Source organism: Heptranchias perlo, chromosome 13 (assembly GCF_035084215.1).
Source record: "Heptranchias perlo isolate sHepPer1 chromosome 13, sHepPer1.hap1, whole genome shotgun sequence".
NCBI lineage: Eukaryota > Metazoa > Chordata > Chondrichthyes > Hexanchiformes > Hexanchidae > Heptranchias > Heptranchias perlo.
Window position 1 is genome coordinate 26025236 of NC_090337.1, and position 24711 is coordinate 26049946.

Genomic DNA, 24711 nt, shown 5'->3' on the forward strand with positions numbered 1-24711 from the left:
TCCCTTCATCTATGTCATTAATATAGATTGTAAATAGCTGAGGCCCAAGCACTGATCCTTGCGGCACCCCACTAGTTACAGCCTGCCAACCTGAGAATGACCCATTTATTCCAACTCTCTGTTTTCTGTCCGTTAACCAATCCTCTATCCATGCTAATATATTACCCCCAAACCCATGAGCCCTTATCTTGTGTAACAACCTTTCGTGTGGCACCTTATCGAATGCCTTTTGAAAATCCAAATATACTACATCCACTGGTTCCCCTTTATCTACCCTGCTAGTTACATCTTCAAAAAACTCTAATAGATTTGTCAAACGCGATTTCCCTTGCATAAAACCATGCTGACTCAGCTTAATCACGTTATGATTTTCTAAGTGCCCTGTTACCACTTCCTTAATAATGGATTCCAGCAATTTCCCGACAACTGATGTCAGGCTAATTGGCCTGTAGTTCCCTGTTTTCTCTCTCCCTCCTTTCTTGAATAGTGGTGTTAATATTTGCTACCTTCCAAACCACTGGGACCGTTCCAGAATCTAGGGAATTTTGGAAGATCACAACCAATGTATCCACTATCTCTGCAGCCCCCCACCTCTTTTAGAACCCCAGTATGTAGGCGATCAGGTCCAGGGGATTTGTCGGCTTTTAGTCCCATTAATTTCACCAGGAATTTTTCTTTACTAATATTAATTACTTTAAGTTCTCCACTCTTATTAGCCCCTTGGTTCCCCACTATTACTGGTATGTTTTTTGTTTCTTCTATGGTGAAGACAGATACAAAATATTTATTTAACATCTCTGCCATTTCCTTATTCCCCATTATAATTTCTCCTGTCTCAGCCTCTAAGGGACCCACGTTAATTTTGCTACTCTCTTCCTTTTTACATACTTGTAGAAGCTCTTACAATCTGTTTTTTATATTTCTTGTTAGTTTACTGTCATATTCTATTTTTTTCCATTTATCAATTTTTTGGTCATCCTTTGCTGGTTTCTAAAACTCTCCCAATCCTCAGACTTACTATTCTTCTTGGCAACATTATAAGCCTCTTCTTTTAATCTAATACTATCTTTAACTTCTTTAGTTAACCATGGATGGATCACTTTTCCTGTGGAGTTTTTATTTCTCAATGGAATGTATATTCGTTGAGAATTTTGAAATATTTCTTTAAACGTTTGCCATTGCTTATCTACCATCATACCTCTTAATCTAATTTCCCAATCTACCTCACTCCTCATATCTGTGTAATTGGCTTTATTTAAGTTTAAGACTCTAGTTTTGGACTTAAGTATGTCACTGTCGAACTCAATGTGAACTTCTATCATATTATGATCACTCTTCCCCAGAGGATCCTTTACTATGAGATTACTAATTAACCCTGACTCATTACACAGGTTGAGATCTAAAATAGTCTGTTTCCTGGTTGGTTCTAGGAAACTGTCTCGAATGCATTCCAAGAACTCAACCTCCAAATTACCTTTGCCAATTTGATTTGTCCAGTCGATATGAAGATTAAAGTCCCCCATGATTATTGTATTACCTTTGTTACAAGCTCCTATTATTTATTGATCAATACTCTGACCAGCAGTATAACTACTGTTAGGGGGCCGATAAAATCCCCCCACCAGTGTTTTTTGCCCTTTGTTATTTCTTATCTCCACCCATTCTGATTCAACTTCCTGAACTTCCGAGCCAAAATCCTTTCTCACTACTGTCCTTATATCATCCTTTATTATCAGGGCTACCCCCCCCCGACCAACCACCCGCCCCAACTTTCTATTTTGCTTGTCCTTCCGAAACATCAAGTACCCTGAAATATTTAGTTCCCAACCTTGGTCACCTTGCAACCACGTCTCTGTAATGTAATATCATCCAAAAGCATGGGGTCAAATTCCACAGGTACGCTGACAATATCAGCTCTACTCTGCCTTCTCTTTCAATCTAAAGGCTTTTGTCATATTCTCCATCTGCTGTTCGACATTGGGCTGTATGAGCCAAAAGTTCCTCCATTAAAATCAAAGCCATCCTCTTTGGCTTCAAGAGGATGTAGACAGGCTGGTGGAAGGGGAGGACAGGTGGCAGATGAAATTTAATGCAGAGAAGTACAAAGTGATACATTTTGGCAGGGAAAATATAAACTAAAGTCCAGTGGTGTTCCCCAGGGATCAGTGCTAAGACCATTTTTTTTAGGGGACCAAGTATAATGTATCCAAGTTTGCTGACGATACAAAGCTTGGTGGGAAAGTAGGCTGTGAGGAGGATGCAAAGAGGCTGCAAAAGGATATAGACAGGTGAGTGGGCGAGAAGGTGGCAGATGGAGAATAATGTGGGAAATGTAAAATTATCCACTTTGGTAGGACTAGAAAAGCAGAATATTGTTTAAAAGGTGAGAGACTAATAAATGTTGGTAGTCAGAGGGATTTGGGTGTCCTTGTACACGAAACACAGAAAGTCAACACGCAGGTACAGCAAGCAATTAGGAAGGCAAATGGTACGTTAGCCTTTACTGCAAGGGGGTTGGAGTACAAGAGTAGGGAGGTCTTGCTACAATTATGTAGAGCTCTGGTGAGACCACGACTGGAGTATTGTGTACAGTTTTGGTCTCCTTATCTAAGGAAGGATATACTTGCCTTAGAGGGGTTGCACGAAGGTTCACTAGATTGATTCCTGGGATGAAAGGGTTGTCTTCTGAGGAGACATTGAGTAGAATGGGCCTATATTCTCTGGAGTTTAGAAGAATGAGAGGTGATCTCATTGAATATGAGATCTATATTAACGATTTGGAGGAGGGGACCGAGTGTAACATATCAAAGTTTGCAGATGATACAAAGATGGGAGGGAAAGTAGAGAGTGAGGAGGATATAAAAAACCTACAAGGGGATATAGACAGGCTGGGTGAGTGGGCGGAGATTTGGCAGATGCAATACAATATTGGAAAATGTAAGGTTCTGCACTCTGGCAGGAAAAATCAGAGAGCAAGTTATTATCTTGATGGCAAGAGACTGGAAAGTACTGCAGTACAAAGGGATCTGGGGGTCCTAGTGCAAGAAAATCAAAAAGTTAGTATGCAGGTGCAGCAGGTGATCAAGAAGGCCAACGGAATGTTGGCGTTTATTGCTAGGGGGATAGAATATAAAAACAGGGAGGTATTGGTGAGACCGCACCTGGAATACTGCATACAGTTTTGGTGTCCATACTTAAGAAAAGACATACTTGCGCTCGAGGCAGTACAAAGAAGGTTCACTCGGTTAATCCCGGGGATGAGGGGGCGGACATATGAGGAGAGGTTGAGTAGATTGGGACTCCACTCATTGGAGTTCAGAAGAATGAGAGGCGATCTTATTGAAACATATAAGATTGTGAAGGGGCTTGATCGGGTGGATGCGGTGAGGATGTTCCCAATGATGGGTGAAACTAGAACTAGGGGGCATAATCTTAGAATAAGGGGCTGCTCCTTCAAAACTGAGATGAGGAGAAACTTCTTCACTCAGAGGGTAGTAGGTCTGTGGAATTTGCTGCCCCAGGAAGCTGTGGAAGCTACATCATTGAATAAATTTAAAACAGAAATAGACAGTTTCCTAGAAGTAAAGGGAAATAGGGGTTACCGGGAGCGGGCAGGAAATTGGACATGAATTTAGATTTGAGGTTAGGATCAGATCAGCCATGATCTTATTAAATGGCGGAGCAGGCTCGAAGGGCCGATTGGCCGACTCCTGCTCCTATTTCTTATGTGCTTATGAAATGTATAAGATTCTGAGAGGGCTTGGCAGGGTAGATGCTGATCGGATGTTTTCCCTGGCTGCAGAGTCTAGAACTAGAGATCACAGTTTCAAGATAAGGGGTCGGCCATTTAGGACTGAGATGAGGAAAAATTTCTCCACTCAGAGGGTTGTGAATCTTTGGAATTCTCTACCCCAGAGGGCTGCGGATGCTCAGTTATTGAGTATATTCAAGACTGCGATCAATGGATATTTGGACACTAAGAGAATCAAGGGATATAAGGATAGGGCGGGAAAGTGGAGTTGAGTTAGAAGATCAGCCATGATCTTACTGAATGGCGGAGCAGGCTCGAGGTGCTGTATGGCCTACTCCTACTCCTGCTCCTATTTCTTACGTTTTTATGATACCGACTATCACTATTCTTTCCAAATGATGTCCTAGAATTTTGAAAATATACCTCAGGCTGACTTGCTCCAAGTTACTCGTCATTCTGAAACCATCAGAGACAGAGGCAGGCCAGGCTCCAGGGTAGATCAGTAGTGCAACACCATGTAAAATCAATCAGGGACCTTATTTCCTTATTTCAGATTGAGATTTATATTGTGTTAGCACAAGAGAAGCAGTTTTGTTGTTTTATATATCCTAAAGAGTATTAGATAATTACTGAAAGCTTATTGCTTGTTCTTACAACAAATCATTTATCTGTTCAAGGTTCAATAAATCTGTCTAGTACTTTACAGCTTAAGCCAAGGTCTGAGAGCATAAGAACAGAAGAAATAGGAGCAGGAGTAGGCCATATGGCCACTCGAGCCTGCTCCACTATTCAATGAGATCATGACTAATCTTCAACCTCAAATCCACTTTCCTGCCCGATCCCCATATCCCTTGATTCCCCCAGAGTCCAAAAATCTATCTATCTCAGTCTTGAATATACTCAATGACTTAGCCCTCTGGGGTAGAGAATTCCAAAGATTCACAACCCTCTGAGTGAAGAAATTCCTCTTCATCTCAGTCTTAAATGGCCGACCCCTTAGCCTGCGACTATGCCCTCTAGTTCTAGAATCTCCAGCCAGGGGAAACAACGTCTCAGCCTCTACCCTATCAAGCTCCCTCAGAATCTTATATGTTTCAATAAGATCACCTCTCATTCTTCTAAACTCCAGAGAGTATAGCCCCATTCTACTCAACATGGTTATTCTTTCATCTTCCAAAGTCAAGGAAACTACATAGCAGCATGTGACATATCCAGTAAGCCAAAATACATTGACAAGAGTGTTCTGTTTGACCCTTGGGTTCACTACAGTTGCCTTGGTATGGACAGATTTCTAGTTTGGAGGGAATAAAGACCTGCTTAGAGGAATAACCTCTGATGCAGACCCCAAGAAAAATACTCAGTGTAAAAAACAAAAACGTAACAGAGAGTATGACCTGATGTCAGATTGTCACTGCTGTCAGTGTGCAGCGAGCACTTGTTGACTGCATCCTGGTGTGTCCTAATTAACTCAACACCTTAGCAATTCAATACAGTGATAAGAGAATGATAGAATAGTATTCTATCCATGCATCAATACTGGCTTGGAGTTTCCTTTAATATCATCCTTGAAGGGGAAGGAAAACAGAACAATAAGCAATTTCAGTACCTCCCCAACTATAAAATATGAAAAAAATGAAGTAAATGTCTCCTACTTTGATGGAGATATCAGTTTTGTTACTCATTTTGCCTCTCATTTAGGGTCAACTTTTACGCTGAGTTACTCTGTTCAGATAACAGTGGTTATGGATGTATATCTAAATAGCTCCATAGGTTAACAACATCAACATGCATTCATATAGCATTTTTAACATAAAGAATGTCCTGACACGCTTCGCAAATAGGCGTGGACAATCAGACCTCAAACGTGATAATCTCCGGATTATTACCTGAGCAACGAGCAAATTGGCACAAGGTAAATCAGATCAGAGAGATGAATGCGTGGCTCAAAGATGGTGTGGGAGAAGTGGATTTCGATTCATGGGGCACTGGCACCAGGACTGGGGAAAGAGGGAGCTGTTCCGTTGGGGCAGGCTTCACCTGAACCATGCTGGGACCAGTGTTCTGGCAAACCGAATAACTAGGGCGGTAGAGAAGGCTTTAAACTAAATAGAGGGGGGAGGGCTCAGGTGGGGCGAAGTTTAGATTGATAAAGAGAAAAGACAAGGAAGTGGTACAGGAAAGTGATGGGGGTAATGATAAACAGAGTGTGTCAGGAAGGGACAGAGCGTACAAACATAAGAGTGCACTAGCAAATGGGGCCGGGGTAGGAAAGAATGGTAAAAAGACAAAATTAAAGGTTCTTTATCTGAATGCGCGCAACATTCGTAATAAGATAGATGAATTGACGGCACAAATATAAACAAATGGGTATGATCTCATGGCCATTACAGAGACGTGGTTGCAAGGTGACCAAGGTTGGGAGCTAAATATTCAGGATTATTTAACATTTCGGAAGGATAGGAAAAAAGGTAAAGGTGGTGGGGTAGCTCTGTTAATAAAAGATGAAATTGGTATAATAGTGAGAAATGATCTTGGCTCAGAAGATCAAGATGTCGAATCAATTTGGGTGGAGGTAAGAAATAGCAAGGGAAAGAAATCACTGGTGGGAGTTGTATATAGGCCCCCTAACAGTAGCTACACTGTAGGGCAAAATATTAATCAGGAAATAAGGGGGGCTTGTAAAAAAGGTAATGCAATAATTAAAGGCAATTTTAACTTTCACATAGGTTGGACAAATCAAATTGGCAAAAATAGCCCTGAGGAGGAGTTCAGAGAGTGTATTAGGGACTGTTTCTTAGACCAATACATCGGGGAACCAACCAGGGAACAGGCCATTTTGGATCTGGTAATGGGTAACGAAACAGGATTAATTAATGATCTCAAAGTAAAAGATCCCTTGGGAAGCAGTGATCATAACATGATAGAATTTCACATCCAGTTTGAGAGTGAGGATCTTGGGTCTGAAACTACAGTATTAAACTTAAATAAGGGCAATTTTAAAGGAATGAGGGTGGAAATGGCTAAAGTGGACTGGGTAAACAGATTAGATGGTATGATGGTGGATAAGCTGTGGCAAACATTTAAAAAGATATTTTATGACTCGCAACAAAAACATATCCCTGTGAGGAGGAAAGACTCCACAAAAAGGTGAACCAACAATGGCTAACTAAGGAAGTCATGGATGGTATCAGGTTAAAAGAAAAAGCATACAACATGGCAAAGATTACCGGTAAACCAAAGATTGGGAAAACTTTAACAACCAGCAAAGAATGACTAAAAGAATAATAAAGAGGGAGAAAATAAATTATGAGAGTAAACTAGCAAGAAATATAAAAACTGACAACAAAAGCTTCGACAAGTGTATAAAAAGAAAGAGGGTAGCTGAAGTAAACATTGGGGAAATAATAATGGAAAACAACGAAATGGTAGAGGAATTGAACAGATATTTTGTATCTGTCTTCACAATAGAAGACACTAATAACATACTAATAATAGTAGAAAATCAAGGGGCAAAGGGGAGGGAGGAACTAAAAACAATCACTATCACTAGAGAAAAAGTACTAGGTAAACTAATGGGTCTAAAGGCTGACAAGTCCCCTGGACCTAATGGCTTGCATCCGAGGGTCTTAAAGGAAGTGGCAATAGAGATAGTGGATGCATTGGTTATAATATTCCAGAATTCACTAGATTCTGGAAAGGTCCCAGCAGATTGGAAAACCACAAACGTAACACCCCTATTTTTTTTTATTCGTTCACGGGATGTGGGCGTCGCTGGCGAGGCCAGCATTTATTGCCCGTCCCTAATTGCCCTCGAGAAGGTGGTGGTGAGCCGCCTTCTTGAACCGCTGCAGTCCGTGTGGTGACGGTTCTCCCACAGTGCTGTTAGGAAGGGAGTTCCAGGATTTTGACCCAGCGACAATGAAGGAACGGCGATATATTTCCAAGTCGGGATGGTGTGTGACTTGGAGGAGAACGTGCAGGTGGTGTTGTTCCCATGTGCCTGCTGCTCTTGTCCTTCTAGGTGGTAGTGGTCGCGAGTTTGGGAGGTGCTGTCGAAGAAGCCTTGGCGAGTTGCTGCAGTGCATCCTGTGGATGGTACACACTGCAGCCACAGTGCGCCGGTGGTGAAGGGAGTGAATGTTTAAGGTGGTGGATGGGGTGCCAATCAAGCGGGCTGCTTTATCTTGGATGGTGTCGAGCTTCTTGAGTGTTGTTGGAGCTGCACTCATCCAGGCAAGTGGAGGGTATTCCATCACACTCTTGACTTGTGCCTTGTAGATGGTGGAAAGGCTTTGGGGAGTCAGGAGGTGAGTCACTCGCCGCAGAATGCCCAGCCTCTGACCTGCTCTTGTAGCCACAGTATTTATATGGCTGGTCCAGTTAAGTTTCTGGTCAATGGTGACCCCCAGGATGTTGATGGTGCGGGATTCGGCCATGGTCATGCCGTTGAATGTCAAGGGGAGGTGGTTAGACTCTCTTTTGTTGGAGATGGTCATTGCCTGGCACTTATCTGGCGCGAACGTTACTTGCCACTTATGAGCCCAAGCCTGGATGTTGTCCAAGTCTTGCTGCATGCGGGCTCGGACTGCTTCATTATCTGAGGTGTTGCGAATGGAACTGAACACTGTGCAGTCATCAGCGAAGATCCCCATTTCTGACCTTATGATGGAGGGAAGGTCATTGATGAAGCAGCTGAAGATGGTTGGGCCTAGGACACTGCCCTGAGGAACTCCTGCAGCAATGTCCTGGGGCTGAGATTATTGGCCTCCAACAACCACTACCATCTTTCTTTGTGCCACTGGAGAGTTTTCCCCCTGATTCCCATTGACTTCAATTTTATGAGGGCTTCTTGGTGCCACACTCGGTCAAATGCTGCCTTGATGTCAAGGGCAGTCACTCTCACCTCACCTCTGGAATTCAGCTCTTTTGTCCATGTTTGGACCAAGGCTGTAATGAGGTCTGGAGCCGAGTGGTCCTGGCGGAACCCAAACTGAGCATCGGTGAGCAGGTTATTGGTGAGTAAGTGCCGCTTGATAGCACTGTCGACGACACCTTCCATCACTTTGCTGATGATTGAGAGTAGACTGATGGGGCGGTAATTGGCCGGATTGGATTTGTCCTGCTTTTTGTGCACAGGACATACCTGGGCAATTTTCCACATTGTCGGGTAGATGCCAGTGTTGTAGCTGTACTGGAACAGCTTGGCTCGAGGCGCAGCTAGTTCTGGAGCACAAGTATTCAGCACTACAGCTGGGATGTTGTCGGGGCCCATAGCCTTTGCTGTATTCAAGAAGGGAATGAGACAGAAAGCTGGTAACTATAGACCAGTTAGCCTAACATCTGTCATTGGGAAAATTCTAGAATCCATTATTAAGGAAGTAGTAGCTGGACATTTGGAGACTCATAATACAATCAAGGAGAGTGAACAAGGTTTTATGAAGGGGAAATCGTGTCTGACAAATTTATTAGAGTTCTTTGAGGAAGTAACGGGCAGGGTCGATAAAGGGGAACCAATGGATGCAGTATATTTGGATTTCCAAAAGGCATGCGATAAGGTGCCACATAAAAGATTACTGCACAAGATAACAGCTCATGGTGTTGGAGGTAATATACTGGCATGGATAGAGGATTGGCTAACTAACAGAAAACAAAGAGTTAGGATAAAAGAGTCATTTTCAAAATGGCAATCTGTAACTAGTGGGGTGCCGCAGGGATCAGTGCTGGGGCCTCAACTATTTATAATATATATCAATGACTTGGATGAAGGAACAGAGTGTCTTGTGGCCAAATTTGCTGATGATACAAAGACAGGTGGAAAAGCAAGTTGCGATGAGGACACAAAGTGTCTGCAAAGGGATAGTGACACGTTAAGCGAATGGGCAAACATTTGGCAGATGGAATATAACGTGGGAAAATGTGATGTCATCCACTTTGGGAGGAAAAAAAAAGGGAAATATTATTTGAATGGAGAAATACTACAAAATGCTGGGGTACAGAGGGATCTGGGTGTCCTCGTACATGAAACACAAAAAGTCAACATACAGGTGCAGCAGGTAATCCGGAAGGCAAACGGAATATTGGCCTTTATTTCTAAGGGGATGGAGTATAAAAGCAGGGAAGTCATGCTACAACTGTACAGGGTGCTGGTGAGACCACACCTGGAGTACTGCGCACAGTTCTGGTGCCCTTATTTAAGGAAGGACATACTTGCATCGGAGGCAGTACAGAGAAGATTCACTAGGTTGATTCAGGGTATGGAAGGGTTGTCTTATGAAGAAAGATTGAACAGGTTGGGTCTATACTCATTGGAGTTTAGAAGAATGAGAGGAGATCTTATTGAAACATACAAGATTCTGGGAGGACTCGATAGGGTAGATGCTGAGGGGATGTTACCCCTCGTGGAGGAATCTAAAACTAGGGGGCATAGTTTCAGAATACGGGGTCGCCCGTTTAAGACGGAAATGAGGAGGAATTTCTTCTCCCAGAGGGTCGTGAATCTTTGGAATTCTTTACCCCAAAAAGCTGTGGAGGCTGAGTCATTGAATACATTCAAGGCTGAATTAGACAAATTTTTGATCAGCAAGGGAGTCAAAGGATATGGGGAAAAGGTGGGAAAGTAGAGTTGAGGTAAAAATCAGATCAGTCATGATTTCATTGAATGGCGGAGCAGGCTCGAGCGGCCGAATGGCCTACTCCTGCTCCTATCTCTTATGGTCATATGGTCAGACATGGCCAAGAAGGGAGACATTAGGAACAGAAACTGAAAGCTTAGTCAGAGATGGGTTTTGAGGAAGTTTTTGAAGGTGTAGAGACTGGCGGCTGAAGGCTGTCACCATTGGTGGGACAAAGGGAAGAGGCATACACAGAAGTCTGGATTAAGAGGAATGGCTTGGTTAGGAGGGAATATAGAGCTGGGGGAGATTGCAGAGACTGGGTGGATAAAAGTCATGGAGGAATTTATACGGAATTTGAATTTAATGTGTTAGGGAAAAGTGAGCTAAAGTCGATCAGTGAGGACAGGTGTAATGGGTTAGCAGGCCTTTGTGTAGGATAGAATACATGCGGCAGAGTTTTGGACAAATTGGAGTTTATAGAGGGTGGAGGATGGGAGGCATAAAAGAGAGCTTTAGAATAGACCAGTGTGGAGGCGGCAGACATGTTAACCTGGAAGTCAATGTTTCAGAGCTATCTGGGCCGGGAAAAATTAAAACTAGCTGACTGCACATATCTAAGGTAGAAGGTATTTTACCCATTTATCAGGGGGAGTTCTATATATTTTGTACCTCAAGTACTATCCCCTACCCCACCACCCACACTTTCCTTTTCCTTTAACAATCTGTAAATTTGTTGAACAATTGAAAGGGCCAAACCATCAACATCTTTAAATGCACAAAATAAATAGATCATGTCACTGAGTAAAGCTCTTACTTGTTGGTTTTGTCCATGTTTTGTCGTTTCAGATTTGTTACTTGGCCTCTTACAGTTTCCAGATCAGTTGCAGTCCTGTCCACTCTGCTTTTTAAGGTGTCAAGCTGTGGACAGAATCATAGAATGGTTACAGCACAGAACGAGGCCATTTGGCCCATCGGGCCCATGCCGGCTCTTCGGAGGAGCAATCCAGTTCATCCCATTCCCCCGCCCTTTCCCCGTAGCCCCGCAAAAATTTTCCTTTCAAGAATTTATCCAATTCCTTTTTGAAAGTCACGATTGAATCTGCTTCCACCACCCTTTCCGGCAGTGCATTCCAGATCATAACTACTCGCTATGTAAAAAAGTTATTCCTCATGTCGCCTTTGGTTCTTTTGCCAATCACCTTAAATCTGTGCCCTCTGGTTACTGACCCTTCCGCCAACGGGAACAGTTTCTCTTTACTTACTTTATCTAAACCCTTCATGATTTGGAATACTTTTATCAAATCTCCTCTCAACCTTCTCTGCTGTAAGGAGAACAATCCCAGCTTCTCCAGTCTATCCCTGTAACTCAAGTCCCTCAACCCTGGAACCATTCTAATAAATCTTTTCTGCACCCTCTTCCTTCACATCCTTCGTAAAGTGCGGTGCCCAGAATTGGACACAATGGGCCCAATATTAGGAGGGAGGCGGGTTGCCAGCGGGGGGGGGTCGACTGGGCGCACGGGTAACGTGCCCAGTGAAATCGGTGTGCTCCGCATGCAATCGCAGCCTAATTGAAGGTACTTCCGCGTTTCCTGTTGCAGAACTGCGCAGCGGGCGCACTGCGCACCCGCATCACAGGCTGTCAGCAGTAGGAGCCCTATTTAAAGGGGCAGTCCTCCAATGCTCCTCCTGCAGCAAAGAACCATTTTTGCAGTATGGAGCAGGCCAGAGACTAGGCTGCTCCAAGGTTTTCTGACTCCTCACTCCAGGTGCTGCTCGATAGGGTGAGGAGGAGGAGGGAGACATTTTTCCCATCAGACGGGAGGAAATGGCCTGCCTTTGCCACCAAGAAGGCCTGGCTCGGGGTGGCAGAGGAGGTCAGCAACAGCAGCAATGTCGCCTGAACCTGGGTCCAGTGCAGGAAGTGCTTTAATGACATAACCAGGTCAGCCAAAGTGAGTATACTTACACATTCTCCCACAAACCATCTTCCACCACCACACAACTCCTTCTGCACTGCCACCACAACGCTCTTGCATCACTCCTCACATCCACTCAACCATCATCCTCACCTTGCCTGCACGTACTCACCGCCCCAGTTCCCATTCGAACACTACCACGCAACCCGATCCTCATACAATCTCATGGCTATGTCTCACACATACCCACCCATGCATCTCCCTCACGTTCACCCCCACCCACACCAATGCATGCAGTGGGTCACTATGCAACCATCACTCAATCACATCTCTCTGTGTTTTGCCTTGATAGGAGACGAGATGCCAGAATGCCGGGGAGAGGGCAAGGACTGGAGGGGGCCCGCCACACCAGGTGGTCCTAACGGACACGGAGCAGCAGGCAACAGAAATAAGCCGCACGCTGGAGTGCCTGTCCGTGGCGGACGCCGGGACCGGGAGCGCACAAGCGGCTGGTGACAGAAATCTAACACTCAGCACTCATGATAGTGAATGATCTTAACATTACTTGGCATCTGCAGCACCTCAACATCTGCCTACATGCTTAATATTGCTTTCTGTTCTCTCGCAGGGCCATTTGCGATCACTGTGACTGCAGAGGGCATTCCTCAGAGGACCTGCCGGTCTCTGAGGGGGCATCGTCATATCTGAGCCAGCCATCCACAGCGCAAATACACACATCTTGGTGGGTCCCCGTCCTCACTTAGTTGGGCTTGCACATGGTGAGTCACCATGCACATGTGAGCACGAGCAGACCCTGGTGGCAGGGTTAGCCGTGGAGAGTCCGCGTCAGTGGGAGCACTCTTCTCCAGGCTCTGCTCAGCTGGACCCAGATGCTGAACCCTGGGGGCCAGTCATGAAAAGAAGAGTCATCAAGGGCCAGCAGCACATTGCCGAGTACTGGAAAAGTTGCCACGCGCACTCTCCACAATCGCGCAGAGGATGGAGGAGTCCAACTCCTGCATGAATGGAATACTGTCACATGGACGTGAAGGCATCCCTGAGATAGTGTCGCGGGCGGGTGCAGGAACGTCTGCGATGGAGGGAAGGCTAGCCTCCATCGAGCATCAAGCACGTCTCAACAATGAGTCCATTCAGGCCCTGACAACGGTCGTTCGGATTCAGGATGATCAACATTCTGCCGCCTTAAACAGGCTGACAGATACGTTACAACTGGCCTTCCAAGGCTTCACATAAGTCCTCCAAACTGTCGTCCAGCAGGGTGGAAGGAGTGATATGGGCCTGGCCCAGGAGAGGGATGATGGTGAAAAGGGACATGGAAGTGGGGATGCCACTCAAAGCGCTCCCACGTCTCACACGTTGCCCCCCTCTCAACCAGTACCCGCAATGCTGCCTCCTCTCCAGGTGGCCGAGTCCGCCCCTGCACAGGTGCAGGTGGAGCAGTCTTTGGAGGGGCCCTCACAGGCACCGAAACCCAAAGGGCGTCAGCCCAAAGCATCTCATCGGTCAGGGCAGGACAAGAGCAACCTGCCACTACCTCTGCTGAAGCCACAGAGGTAGCACCACGTAAGAGTTCCCATAAAAGTAAGGTTTTGTGAGCACAAAGGGGATGCACAAGGGTGTATGACGGAATGTAATGTTTTTCATTTAGTTTTGTTTGTTTTTCCAACCACATCAAATTTTGTTATCACCACTACTGCCACGTCTTTGCAAATCTTGTCTGGTTTGTGCAATAATTCCCTTTCCTGAGGATCACCATGAAGACCTGCACCTGATGCCACCCATTGGGTCACTGCAGAGTGGGTGTAGGTGTATTTGCAGGGATCTTTTGTGCAGACGACTGAGAGATGCCAGCGATGTCCCCAGTGGCACCCTAGAAGGATCCGGAGGAGAAGTTGTTGAGGGCAGTGGTGGCTTTGACAGCGACAGGTAAGAAGATGGTGCTCGGGCCAGCCGGGAGCAGCTCGGCATCAAGACGGCTGCAAATGTCCACGACTACATGTCGAATGACTCTGAGCCTCCATGTGCACTGCTCCTCAGAGAGGTCCAGGAAGCTGAGCCTCAGTCTGTGGACCCTGTAGCGAGGGTAGTGCCTTCTGCGACACATCTCTCTCTGCGGTTGCCCTCCTTCCTGCTGTGCAGGTGGATGTGTCACAGCACTGTGTTGTGGAGCTCCACGTGTCAGAGGTGGACAGCGTAGCCGGCGAGGCTGGTGATGCTGTTCGTCCTCCGATGAGGTCATGACTGCAGCTATGGCGGCCCCCATCCGGAAGATGTATGTTTGAGGGGGTCCGCAAGGTAGGTAAATGTGTCTGCACACCGGAGTTGAGGTTCCAAGTTGGTGAATTTTAGTGTTAGGAGGAGGGTGGTGCAGGCCAAACTTTGTCCAAAGTGACAGAGTGGCTTCCTGCAATGAGTGAGGGTCTCCCCCCACACCTGTCAAATGGACCTTTGCAGCTCCCACAGGCTGGTGGCTGCAACACGTCTGTTTCAACTGGGAGTGTTTCCCCCAGTATGGGAAACACGCTAAGTTGAGATGAAAATCCCACCCCTCCTAAAATATCTTCCCAATCAGGTCTGCAAACGACCTGAACTATGTCATTAATTGGTTTAAGTGTGATCCCGCCGGCTTTAATTGCTGGTGGGAGTCCCGCATGCGGGGGCTGCGCGCGCATCTAAACACGTCATTGGGGAACCCGGAAGTGGGCGGGTTGGAGCCGGGCTCCGGACCCGCCCCGGGATTCCCCAATTTTAGAAGCCCCCCCGCTACGAACGCACCCGCTTGGCCTTCCGAAAATTGATCCCAATGCTCCAGCTGTGGCTGAACTAGTGTTTTATAAAAGTTCAACATAACTTCCTTGTTTTTGTACTCAATGCCTCTATTTATAAAGCCCAGGATGTCATATGCTTTTTTAACCGCTTTCTCAACCTGTCCTGCCATCTTCAAAGATTTGTTCACATATACCTCCAAGTCTCACTGTTGCTGCACCCCTTTAGAATTGTATCATTTAGTTTATATTTTACCTGCCAAAATGTATCACTCCATACTTCTCTGCATTAAATTTCACCTGCCACCTGTCCTCCTATTCCACCAGCCTGTCTACATCCTCTTGAAGTTTATTACTGTCCTCCTCACTGTTTACTACATTTCCAAGTTTTGTGTCATCTGCAAATTGTGAAATTGTGCCCCGTACACCCAAGTCCAAGTCATTAATATATATATTAAAAAAATGGTCCTAGTACCGAGCCCTGGGGAACACCACTACATACCTTCCTCCAGTCCGAAAAACAACTGTTCACCACTACTCTGTTTCCTGTCACTTAGCCACTTTTGTATCCATGCTGCCACTGCCCTTTTTATAGCTGTGACAGATATTACCAGAGAAACTTTAGACAGCACTTGAAAATCACAATAGATATTTTAAAAGCAGCTGTTAAAGTTCTGATACGGGACAGATAATTAGCAAGGTGTGAAGAAAGTTTCTGTGTTCACATACTCTTCATAGCCTGCTCCAGAAAGATGACTAATTAGATTTTATCAGTGCTTGAATTGCAGACTCTTTATTAACCTTTAGACTACTGCTATTTTTCATTTGTATGTTGAGCAATTTCAGTATAAAATCAAAATTTTGCTAAATTACACTGAATGATACTTCATTATATTGAGACATTAAAATTGTTTTTGAACTGAATATGTTTCATAATACTCTTGTCATCTGAATTGTGGACTGTAGACAGAAAATAATCAAAAGGCTAATGGAATGCTGGCGTTTATATCTAGAGGACTAGAGTACAAGGGGGCAGAAGTTATGCTGCAGCTGTACAAAATCCTGGTTAGACCGCACCTGGAGTACTGTGAGCAGTTCTGGGCACCGCAACTTCGGAAGGACATATTGGCCTTGAAGGGAGTGCAGCGTAGGTTTACGAGAATGATACCCAGACTTCAAGGGTTAAGTTACGAGGAGAGATTACACAAATTGGGGTTGTATTCTCTAGAGTTTAGAAGGTTAAGGGGTGATCTGATCGAAGTTTATAAGATATTAAGGGGAACAGATAGGGTGGATAGAGAGAAACTATTTCCGCTGGTTGGGGATTCTAGGATTAGGGGGCACAGTCTAAAAATTAGAGCCAGACCTTTCAGGAGTGAGATTAGAAAACATTTCTATGCACAATGGGTGGTAGAAGTTTGGAACTCCCTTCCGCAAACGGCAATTGATACTAGCTCAATTGTTAAATTTCAATCTGAGATAGATAGCTTTTTGGCAACCAAAGGTATTAAGGGATATGGGCCAAAGGCAGGTATATGGAGTTAGATCACAGCTCAGCCATGATCTTATCAAATGGCGGAGCAGGATTGAGGGGCTGAATGGCCTACTCCTGTTCCTATATTCCTATGTTCCTACTGTACCATAGTTTCAATTTCAGTAAAGCATTTGTACTTTTCCCCACTTCAGTGTAATTACATGGCAGCTGTGACAAATGTTAGACTGTAGACTTAGAACTCACAATGAAAAGGATCGATAGAATCCTGGCACTGTAACGCACAGAGGAAGGCCATTTGGCCCATGACGCCTGTGCTGGCTCTCTGAACAAGGGATCCACTTAATCCTAGTCCATATCCATGATGTAAAAATATCCTCCTAATCTCTCCCTTTGTTCCTTAGGTGATAATCTTAAATTTATGTCTTCCAATATTGATTCACCAACCCCCCAGTAGAATAAGTTTTGTTTTCCTATTTACTTTATCAAAACTCATAATTTTGCACACCACTATCCAACCTTCTTTTAACCTTCTCTGTTCTGGTGAAAAGAACCCCGATTTCTTTAGTCTTTCCTCATGACTGAAAGCTCTCATCCCTGGAATCATCTCAGTGCAGTTCTTCTGTATCCTTTCCATGATCTTTAGTATCCTAAGAAGTATACTAAGGTGCACAAAACTGGACAGAATGGGCCAGAAATTGCTGGGAAGTCACATTATTATTACAGGACTTTTCAAATCTATTGTGTAACTACCTCACTTTGTAGTCGAAGACGGTTTGTCTCATGGCCTTGATACTCTAATCGAAGTTTAGCTGAGTGACGTTCATTGCTGGAAATCTTTTTTTCAAATTCTTCATTGTTTTCAGTCTCATTCTTAAGAAACTGGATTTTCTCATTGATGACTGCTTCTTTCTCTCGTATTTCCTGCTTCACCTCTGCTAGTAACTGTTAAAGAGGTTTTTTTAGTGTTAAGCAATCAGCAAAATAATCTGTGAACTAAATTCAAAACAAAATTATACAAGGAGTTTTGTTTCTTATATTTTTATGTACATTCAATTAAATGTTAAAGGAATTACAGTCATGGGAACCAACAAAGTAGTTGTTCTTAACAGCATTTCATCTTACTGAGGGAGATCTGAGCTATTCTTTTGACTACAATGAAGCTTCAGCTGAGACTGAGAAAAAAGCTGCTTCTAAAGGAATTTTTTAATAAAGATTCAAAGGTAAACTTAAAATTACATGGGTGCAAAAGAACAGAAGATCCATTTGGCTTATGGATGAAAGCTAAAGGAGATAAATACTGCAATATGTTACTTGCTGTTGCAAAAAAAGATTTGCTTTGTGCACTTCTGGTGAGATTGTAAACATGTTCTTTATGAATTTGTGAATGGTTTTACTACATTCAAAGCAGAGAATTTTGTTCCTTCCTTGAAATTTTAATGTGAACTTTGCTGCATTTATTTCATAAGATGAAACAATGTATATATAGAAAACATAGCAACAGTATGCAGCATTTACAACGACTATACGTTAATATCTTGTAATGCAGTTTTCTGAAAATCAGCTCTTGGCGTTCTCAAAAACTGTAAAAATTGCTAAGATAAGTACAGATGAGTGAGTCCATTGGGCCCATCTGGCTCATCCTTCTATGGAAACCTGGAATATCCCCCATCCGGAAGTATGATACGCTTTTTTGTAGAGAACAATGCCTTCACGATGCAGCTTTTAAAACAATCCTTAAATATTAAAAAATTACTTAGATAACATTCAAAAAGTTAAATATACTCTCCAAAAGGTATTGTCATCTGCTGTTGCTAATTTCAAAATTGATATGGTGCAGAAAAATAAACTGAGAACTTTGCACCATCATGTGGCCAAAGTGCATATTGCAGTGAATAGTATACATGGATATGAAGTCCCCACCACTTATAGCTGGCACGTTGTTGTTTATGCAATTTGCCTGCTATGTGTGGTGAATGGTAAAACTAAAAAGGTACGGGTACAGTAGCATAGTGGTTATGTTACTGGATTAGTAATCCAGAGGACCTGGACTAATAATCCGGAGTCACGAGTTCAAATCCTGCCACGGCAGCTGGGGAATTTAAATTCAATTAATTAAATAAAATCTGGAATTAAAATACTAGTATCAGTAATGGTGGCCATGAAACTACCGGATTGTCGTAAAAACCCATCTGGTTAACTAATGTCCTTCAGAGAAGGAAACCTGCTGTCCTTACCTGGTCTGGCCGATTATGTGACTCCAGACCGACAGCAATGTGGTTGATTCTTAATGTAAGGAATCTTACAACACCAGGTTATAGTCCAACAGTTTTATTTGAAAATCACAAGCTTTCGGAGATTATCTCCTTTGTCAGGTGAGTGAGTGAATGAGAGGTTCTCAAATCGCACATCTTATATTAGGCTGGGACACCATCACACCAATCAAAGGTGTCGTTGGTGTTCACACAGGTTAGCCACGGAAAACAGTAGGTCCCAGTATACTGAATACACAATGGGTCAAATTACACAGACAAAGAGAGAAAGAGACCTGAAAGGCAGAGAGAGAGAGAGAGAGCGAGAATGTCCAGTTGTATTAAAAACAGACAACCCTTTTTTCCTGTTGGTGGGGTTACGTGTAGCGTGACATGAACCCAAGATCCCGGTTGAGGCCAGCCTCACCCATGAGGACGGCCTCAACCGGGATCTTGGGTTCATGTCACGCTACACGTAACCCCACCAGCAGGAAAAAAGGGTTGTCTGTTTTTAATACAACTGGACATTCTCTCTCTCTGCCTTTCGGGTCTCTTTCTCTCTTTGTCTGTGTAATTTGACCCATTGTGTATTCAGTATACTGGGACCGACTGTTTTCCGTGGCTAACCTGTCTGAACACCAATGACACCTTTGATTGGTGTGATGATGTCCCAGCCTAATATAAGATGTGCGATTTGAGAACCTCTCATTCACTCACTCACCTGACCAAGGAGATAATCTCCGAAAGCTTGTGATTTTCAAATAAAACTGTTGGACTATAACCTGGTGTTGTAAGATTCCTTACATTTGTCCACCCCAGTCCATCACCGGCATCTCCACATCATGTTGATTCTTAATGGCCTAGCAAGCCACTCAGTTGTAAAATCTCGCTTAAAAAAAAAGTCATAATAAGAATAAAACCGGACGGACCACCCGGCATCGGACCACTAGGCACCGGACACGACGAAGGCAAACCAAGCCCAGTCGACCCTGCAAAGTCCTCCTCACTAACATGTGGGGACTTGTGCCAAAATTGGGAGAGCTGTCCCACAGACTAGTCAAGCAACTGCCTGACATAGCCATACTCACAGAATCATACCTTTCAGCCAACGTCCCAGACTCTTCCATTACCATCCCTGGGTATGTCCTGTCCCACTGGCAGGACAGACCAACCAGAGGTAGTGGTACAGTGATGTAGTCAGGAGGGAGTGCCCTGGGAGACCTCAACTTTGACTCTGGACCCCATGAAATCTCATGGCATCAGGTCAAACATGGGCAAGGAAACCTCCTGCTGATTACCACCTACCACCCTCCCATAGCTGATGAATCAGTCCTCCTCCATGTTGAACACCACTTGGAGGAAGCACTGAGGGTAGCAAGGGCACAGAATGTACTCTGGGTGGGGGACTTCAATGTCCATCACCAAGAGTGACTCAGTAGCACCACTACTGACCGAGCTGGACGAGTCCTGAAGGACACAGCTGCCAGACTGGGCCTGTGGCAGGTGGTGAGCGAACCAACGCGAGGGAAAAACTTACTTGACCTCGTCCTCACCAATGTACCTGTCGCAAATGCATCTGTCCAAGACAGTATTGGTAGGAGTGACCACCGCACAGTCCTCGTGGAGACGAAGTCCCGTCTTCGCAATGAGGGCACCATCCAACGTGTTATGTGGCACTATCACCGTGCTAAATGGGATAGATTCAGAACAGATCTAGCAGCTCAAAACTGAGCATCCATGAGGTGCTGGGGGTCAGCAGCAGCAGAATTGTATTCCAGCACAATCTGTAACCTCATGGCCTGGCATATTCCTCACTCTACCATTACTAACAAGCCAGGGGATCAAACCTGGTTCAATGAGGAGTGTAGAAGAGCATGCCAGGAGCAGCACCAGGCGTACCTAAAAATGAGGTGCCAACCTGGTGAAGCTACAACTCAGGACGATATGCATGCTAAACAGTGGAAGCAACATGCTATAGACAGAGCTAAGCGATTCCACAACCAACAGAACAGATCAAAGCTGTGCAGTCCTGCCACATCCAGTCGTGAATGGTGGTGGACAATTAAACAACTAACGGGAGGAGGAGGCTCTGTAAACATCCCCATCCTCAATGATGGTGGAGTCCAGCACGTGAGTGCAAAAGACAAGGCTGAAGCGTTTGCAACCATCTTCAGCCAGAAATGCCGAGTGGATGATCCATCTCGGCCTCCTCCCGATATCCCCACCATCACAGAAGCCAGTCTTCAGCCAATTTGATTCACTCCACGTCATATCAACAAACGGCTGAGTGCACTGGATACAGCAAAGGCTATGGGCCCCGACAACATCCCAGCTGTCGTGCTGAAGAACTAGACGCGCCTCTAGCCAAACTGTTCCAATACAGCTGCAACACTGGCATCTACCCGACAATGAGGAAAATTGCCCAGGTATGTCCTGTCCACAAAAAGCAGGACAAATCCAATCCGGCCAATTACCGCCCCATCAGTCCACTCTCAATCATCAGCAAAGTGATGCAAGGTGTCGTCGACAGTGCTATCAAGCGGCACTTACTCACCAATAACCTGCTCACCGATGCTCAGTTTGGGTTCCGCCAGGACCACTCAGCTCCTGACCTCATTGTAGCCTTGGTCCAAACATGGACAAAAGAGCTGAATTCCAGAGGTGAGGTGAGAGTGAATGCCTTTGATATCAAGGCAGCATTTGACCGAGTGTGGCACCAAGGAGCCCAAGTAAAATTGAAGTCAATGGGAATCAGGGGGAAAACTCTCCAGTGGCTGGAGTCATACCTAGCACAAAGGAAGATGATAGTGGTTGTTGGAGGTCAATCATCTCAGCCCCAGGACATTGCTGCTGGAGTTCCTCAGGGCAGTGTCCTAGGCCCAACCATCTTCAGCTACTTCATCAATGACCTTCCCTCCATCATAAGGTCAGAAATGGGGATGTTCGCTGATGATTGCAGTGTTCAGTTCCATTCTCAAATAATGAAGTAGTCTGTGCCCGCATGCAGCAAGACCTGGACAACATCCAGGCTTGGGCTGATAAGTGGCAAGTAACATTCGCGCCAGACAAGTGCCAGGCAATGACCAAAGAGAGTCTAACCACCTCCCCTTGACATTCAACGGCATTACCATTGCCGAATCCCCCACCATCAACATCCTGGGGGTCACCATTGACCAGAAACTTAACTGGACCAGCCATATAAATACTGTGGCTACAAGAGCAGGTCAGAGGCTGGGTATTCTGCGGTGAGTGACTCACCTCCTGACTCCCCAAAGCCTTTCCACCATCTACAAGGCACAAGTCAGGAGTGTGATGGAATACTCTCCACTTGCCTGGATGAGTGCAGCTCCAACAACACTTAAGAAGCTCGACGCCATCCAGGACAAAGCAGCCCGCTTGACTGGCACCCCATCCACCACCCTAAACATTCACTCCCTTCACCACCGGCGCACCGTGGCTGCAGTTTTACACCATCCACAGGATGCACTGCAGCAACTCGCCAAGGCTTCTTCGACAGCACCTCCCAAACACGCGACCTCTACCACCTAGAAGGACAAGAGCAGCAGGCACATGGGAACAACACCACCTGCACGTTCCCCTCCAAGTCACACACCATCCTGACTTGGAAATATATTGCCGTTCCTTCATCGTTGCTGGGTCAAAATTCTGGAACTCCCTTCCTAACAGCACTGTGGGAGAACCTTCACCACACGGACTGCAGCGGTTGAAGAAGGCGGCTCACCACCACCTTCTCAAAGGCAATTAGGGATGGGCAATAAATGCTGGCCTCGCCAGCGACGCCCACATCCCATGAACGAATAATAAAAAAACAGCATATTTAAAAACAACAAGGAATCTCACTGAGGAACTGCCTCTTGTAATTGTTAGCAGTTGCATCTAGAATCTCATTACTAATGTAATCTCACTTTAACAAGATGAGATTACATTGGATTGAAACTGCTTGAAGACCCGAATTTGCCTAAAATCAGCAGAGTCTTTTAGATCGGTAAATACGATACAGGGGATCAACAAACAGCTCATTGAAACTACTTGAGGACCTGACTTTGGGTGAAATCAGCAGAGCCTTTCATATGGGTAAGTGGAGGGTAAGTATTTGCTGCGCCTTTGTAATGGACTACTATGGAAATGGTAACTGCTTAGAGCTATTTGCCTGATACAGGCAGCTGCCAGTGGATGGTATAAGTGGTGTGGATTGTGTGCACAAACACAACAGGATATTTACACTGGGAAACCGGCATAATTCCAGTCAACAATGGTAGGGAATTGCTTCCGAGCTGCTCTTCCAGCTTTATATTGTTCTCTGCCATGTTCAAGAATTCCCACCGGAAGTGACGGGGGCATTTGAAAATAATATGCAAATGACAGAAATATGGAATCCGACAACTATTCTGTCATTTGAACCAAGACAACGCTGGATGCAAAGGATGCTTGCTTGTCCCTGGTGTGCAGCAATGCTACGGCAGAGGACAGAGATGTTTAAATTTTAAAACCTGGAAAGCCAGGGCGATTGATTACATAGGCTAAGGCAGCAAATCAAAAGGTGTAAACATTTCTGAACATTTCACTGGCAGCACTGAAGCCACTCGCGATGCCTCTGAGGTGCGCCACAGCTGATTTCTGCCCGCCCTCCGGGTGGTCTCCTCAGCACAGGTTAGGGAGCATGCCAAAATTATGTAATGACCCTGAAACCACAGTCATTTATATATAATCTGTTTAAAATGGGATGCAGTACATGATTGTACTGAAAATCAGATTACAAATGTGGAAGTGAAGCTCCTTACCAATGCACACTTGTCCATCTCTTGATCTCTTTTCTGCATCTGTTCAATAGTGTTCTGCCATTGTCTAATTAGTTCTTGTCTCTCACTGTGCGATCTGCGAAAGTCATGTGCTGTTTTGTCCAGTTCCATCTAACGATAGAAACAGGTCTCTAAATTTGCTATCTATAAAAATCGACTATATTTACCTTTGCTGCTATACATTAATGTTAATATGTTTTAAATTAAGGTAGAATGACATTTCAGTACCTTAAATGTAATGCAAGATTGTATTTAGCATATTCATAACAGAAAATATACTTACTATTGGATAAGAATAGAACTTTGAATACTGGTCTGTGTTGTGTATCTTACCTGAGATGCAATTGTTTCAGTCATTTCATTGTCAAGTAGTTTACGCTTTTTATTTGCATCATCAGTCATCCTCTCCATTCGTATCATAATATCCTGTAACAGACAGAAATAACATCAAGTAAGTTTGTTCTGTGTACAATATCTTTTTCTAAATTTTCTCCCTCAGTTCCTGAAGTCACTAACTTATACTGGAAGACAGTTTAACAGCAGCAGCAACAACAAAAACAACAACAATTTATATACACCCCTTGAAGTAGAACAACATCTCAAGGTGCTTCACAAGGGTGCAATTTGACAAAAATGGATGCCATTCTAATGAAGGAGATATTAGAAATGGGTTACCAAAAGATTGGGAAAAGAGGTGGGTTTAAGGAGGGTCTTAAAGGAGGAAAGGGAGATGGAGATCAGAGGGGGTCAGGGACAGAATGCCAGAACATAGAGCCTAGATAGCTGAACGGGGGCTGCCAATGGTAGAGCAAAGGAGGGTGCACAACAGGCGCAATCGGAAGAATGGCGAGTTCTGGGCGGGGATGTTTTAGGACTGGAGGAGATTAGAGATAGTGAGGGGGTAAGGCAATGAAGGAACTTAAACGGGAGGATGAGAACTTTACAGTTGGGGGACTGGACGCCAATGTAGGTCAGCAAGGGCATGGGTGATGTGAGACTTGGTATGGGATAGGATACATGCAGCAGAGTTTTGGATGAGCCCAAGTTTATGGAGCATGGAAGATGGGAGGCTGGCCA

General features: G+C 44.7%; 1 protein-coding gene across 2 annotated transcripts in view; it reads right to left on the minus strand.

Moving 5' to 3' along the window:
* Positions 1-24711, minus strand: part of ccdc39 (coiled-coil domain 39 molecular ruler complex subunit) — a 74242-nt gene that overhangs the window by 42080 nt on the left and 7451 nt on the right. For both annotated transcript variants that reach the window (XM_067995207.1, XM_067995208.1), the window contains exons 5-8: positions 23968-24060; positions 23617-23745; positions 17316-17507; positions 11180-11283 (exon numbers count right to left, since the gene is read on the minus strand). In XM_067995207.1, the coding sequence (XP_067851308.1) occupies positions 11180-11283; positions 17316-17507; positions 23617-23745; positions 23968-24060 (518 nt within the window). The remainder of the gene's footprint in view (positions 1-11179; positions 11284-17315; positions 17508-23616; positions 23746-23967; positions 24061-24711) is intronic.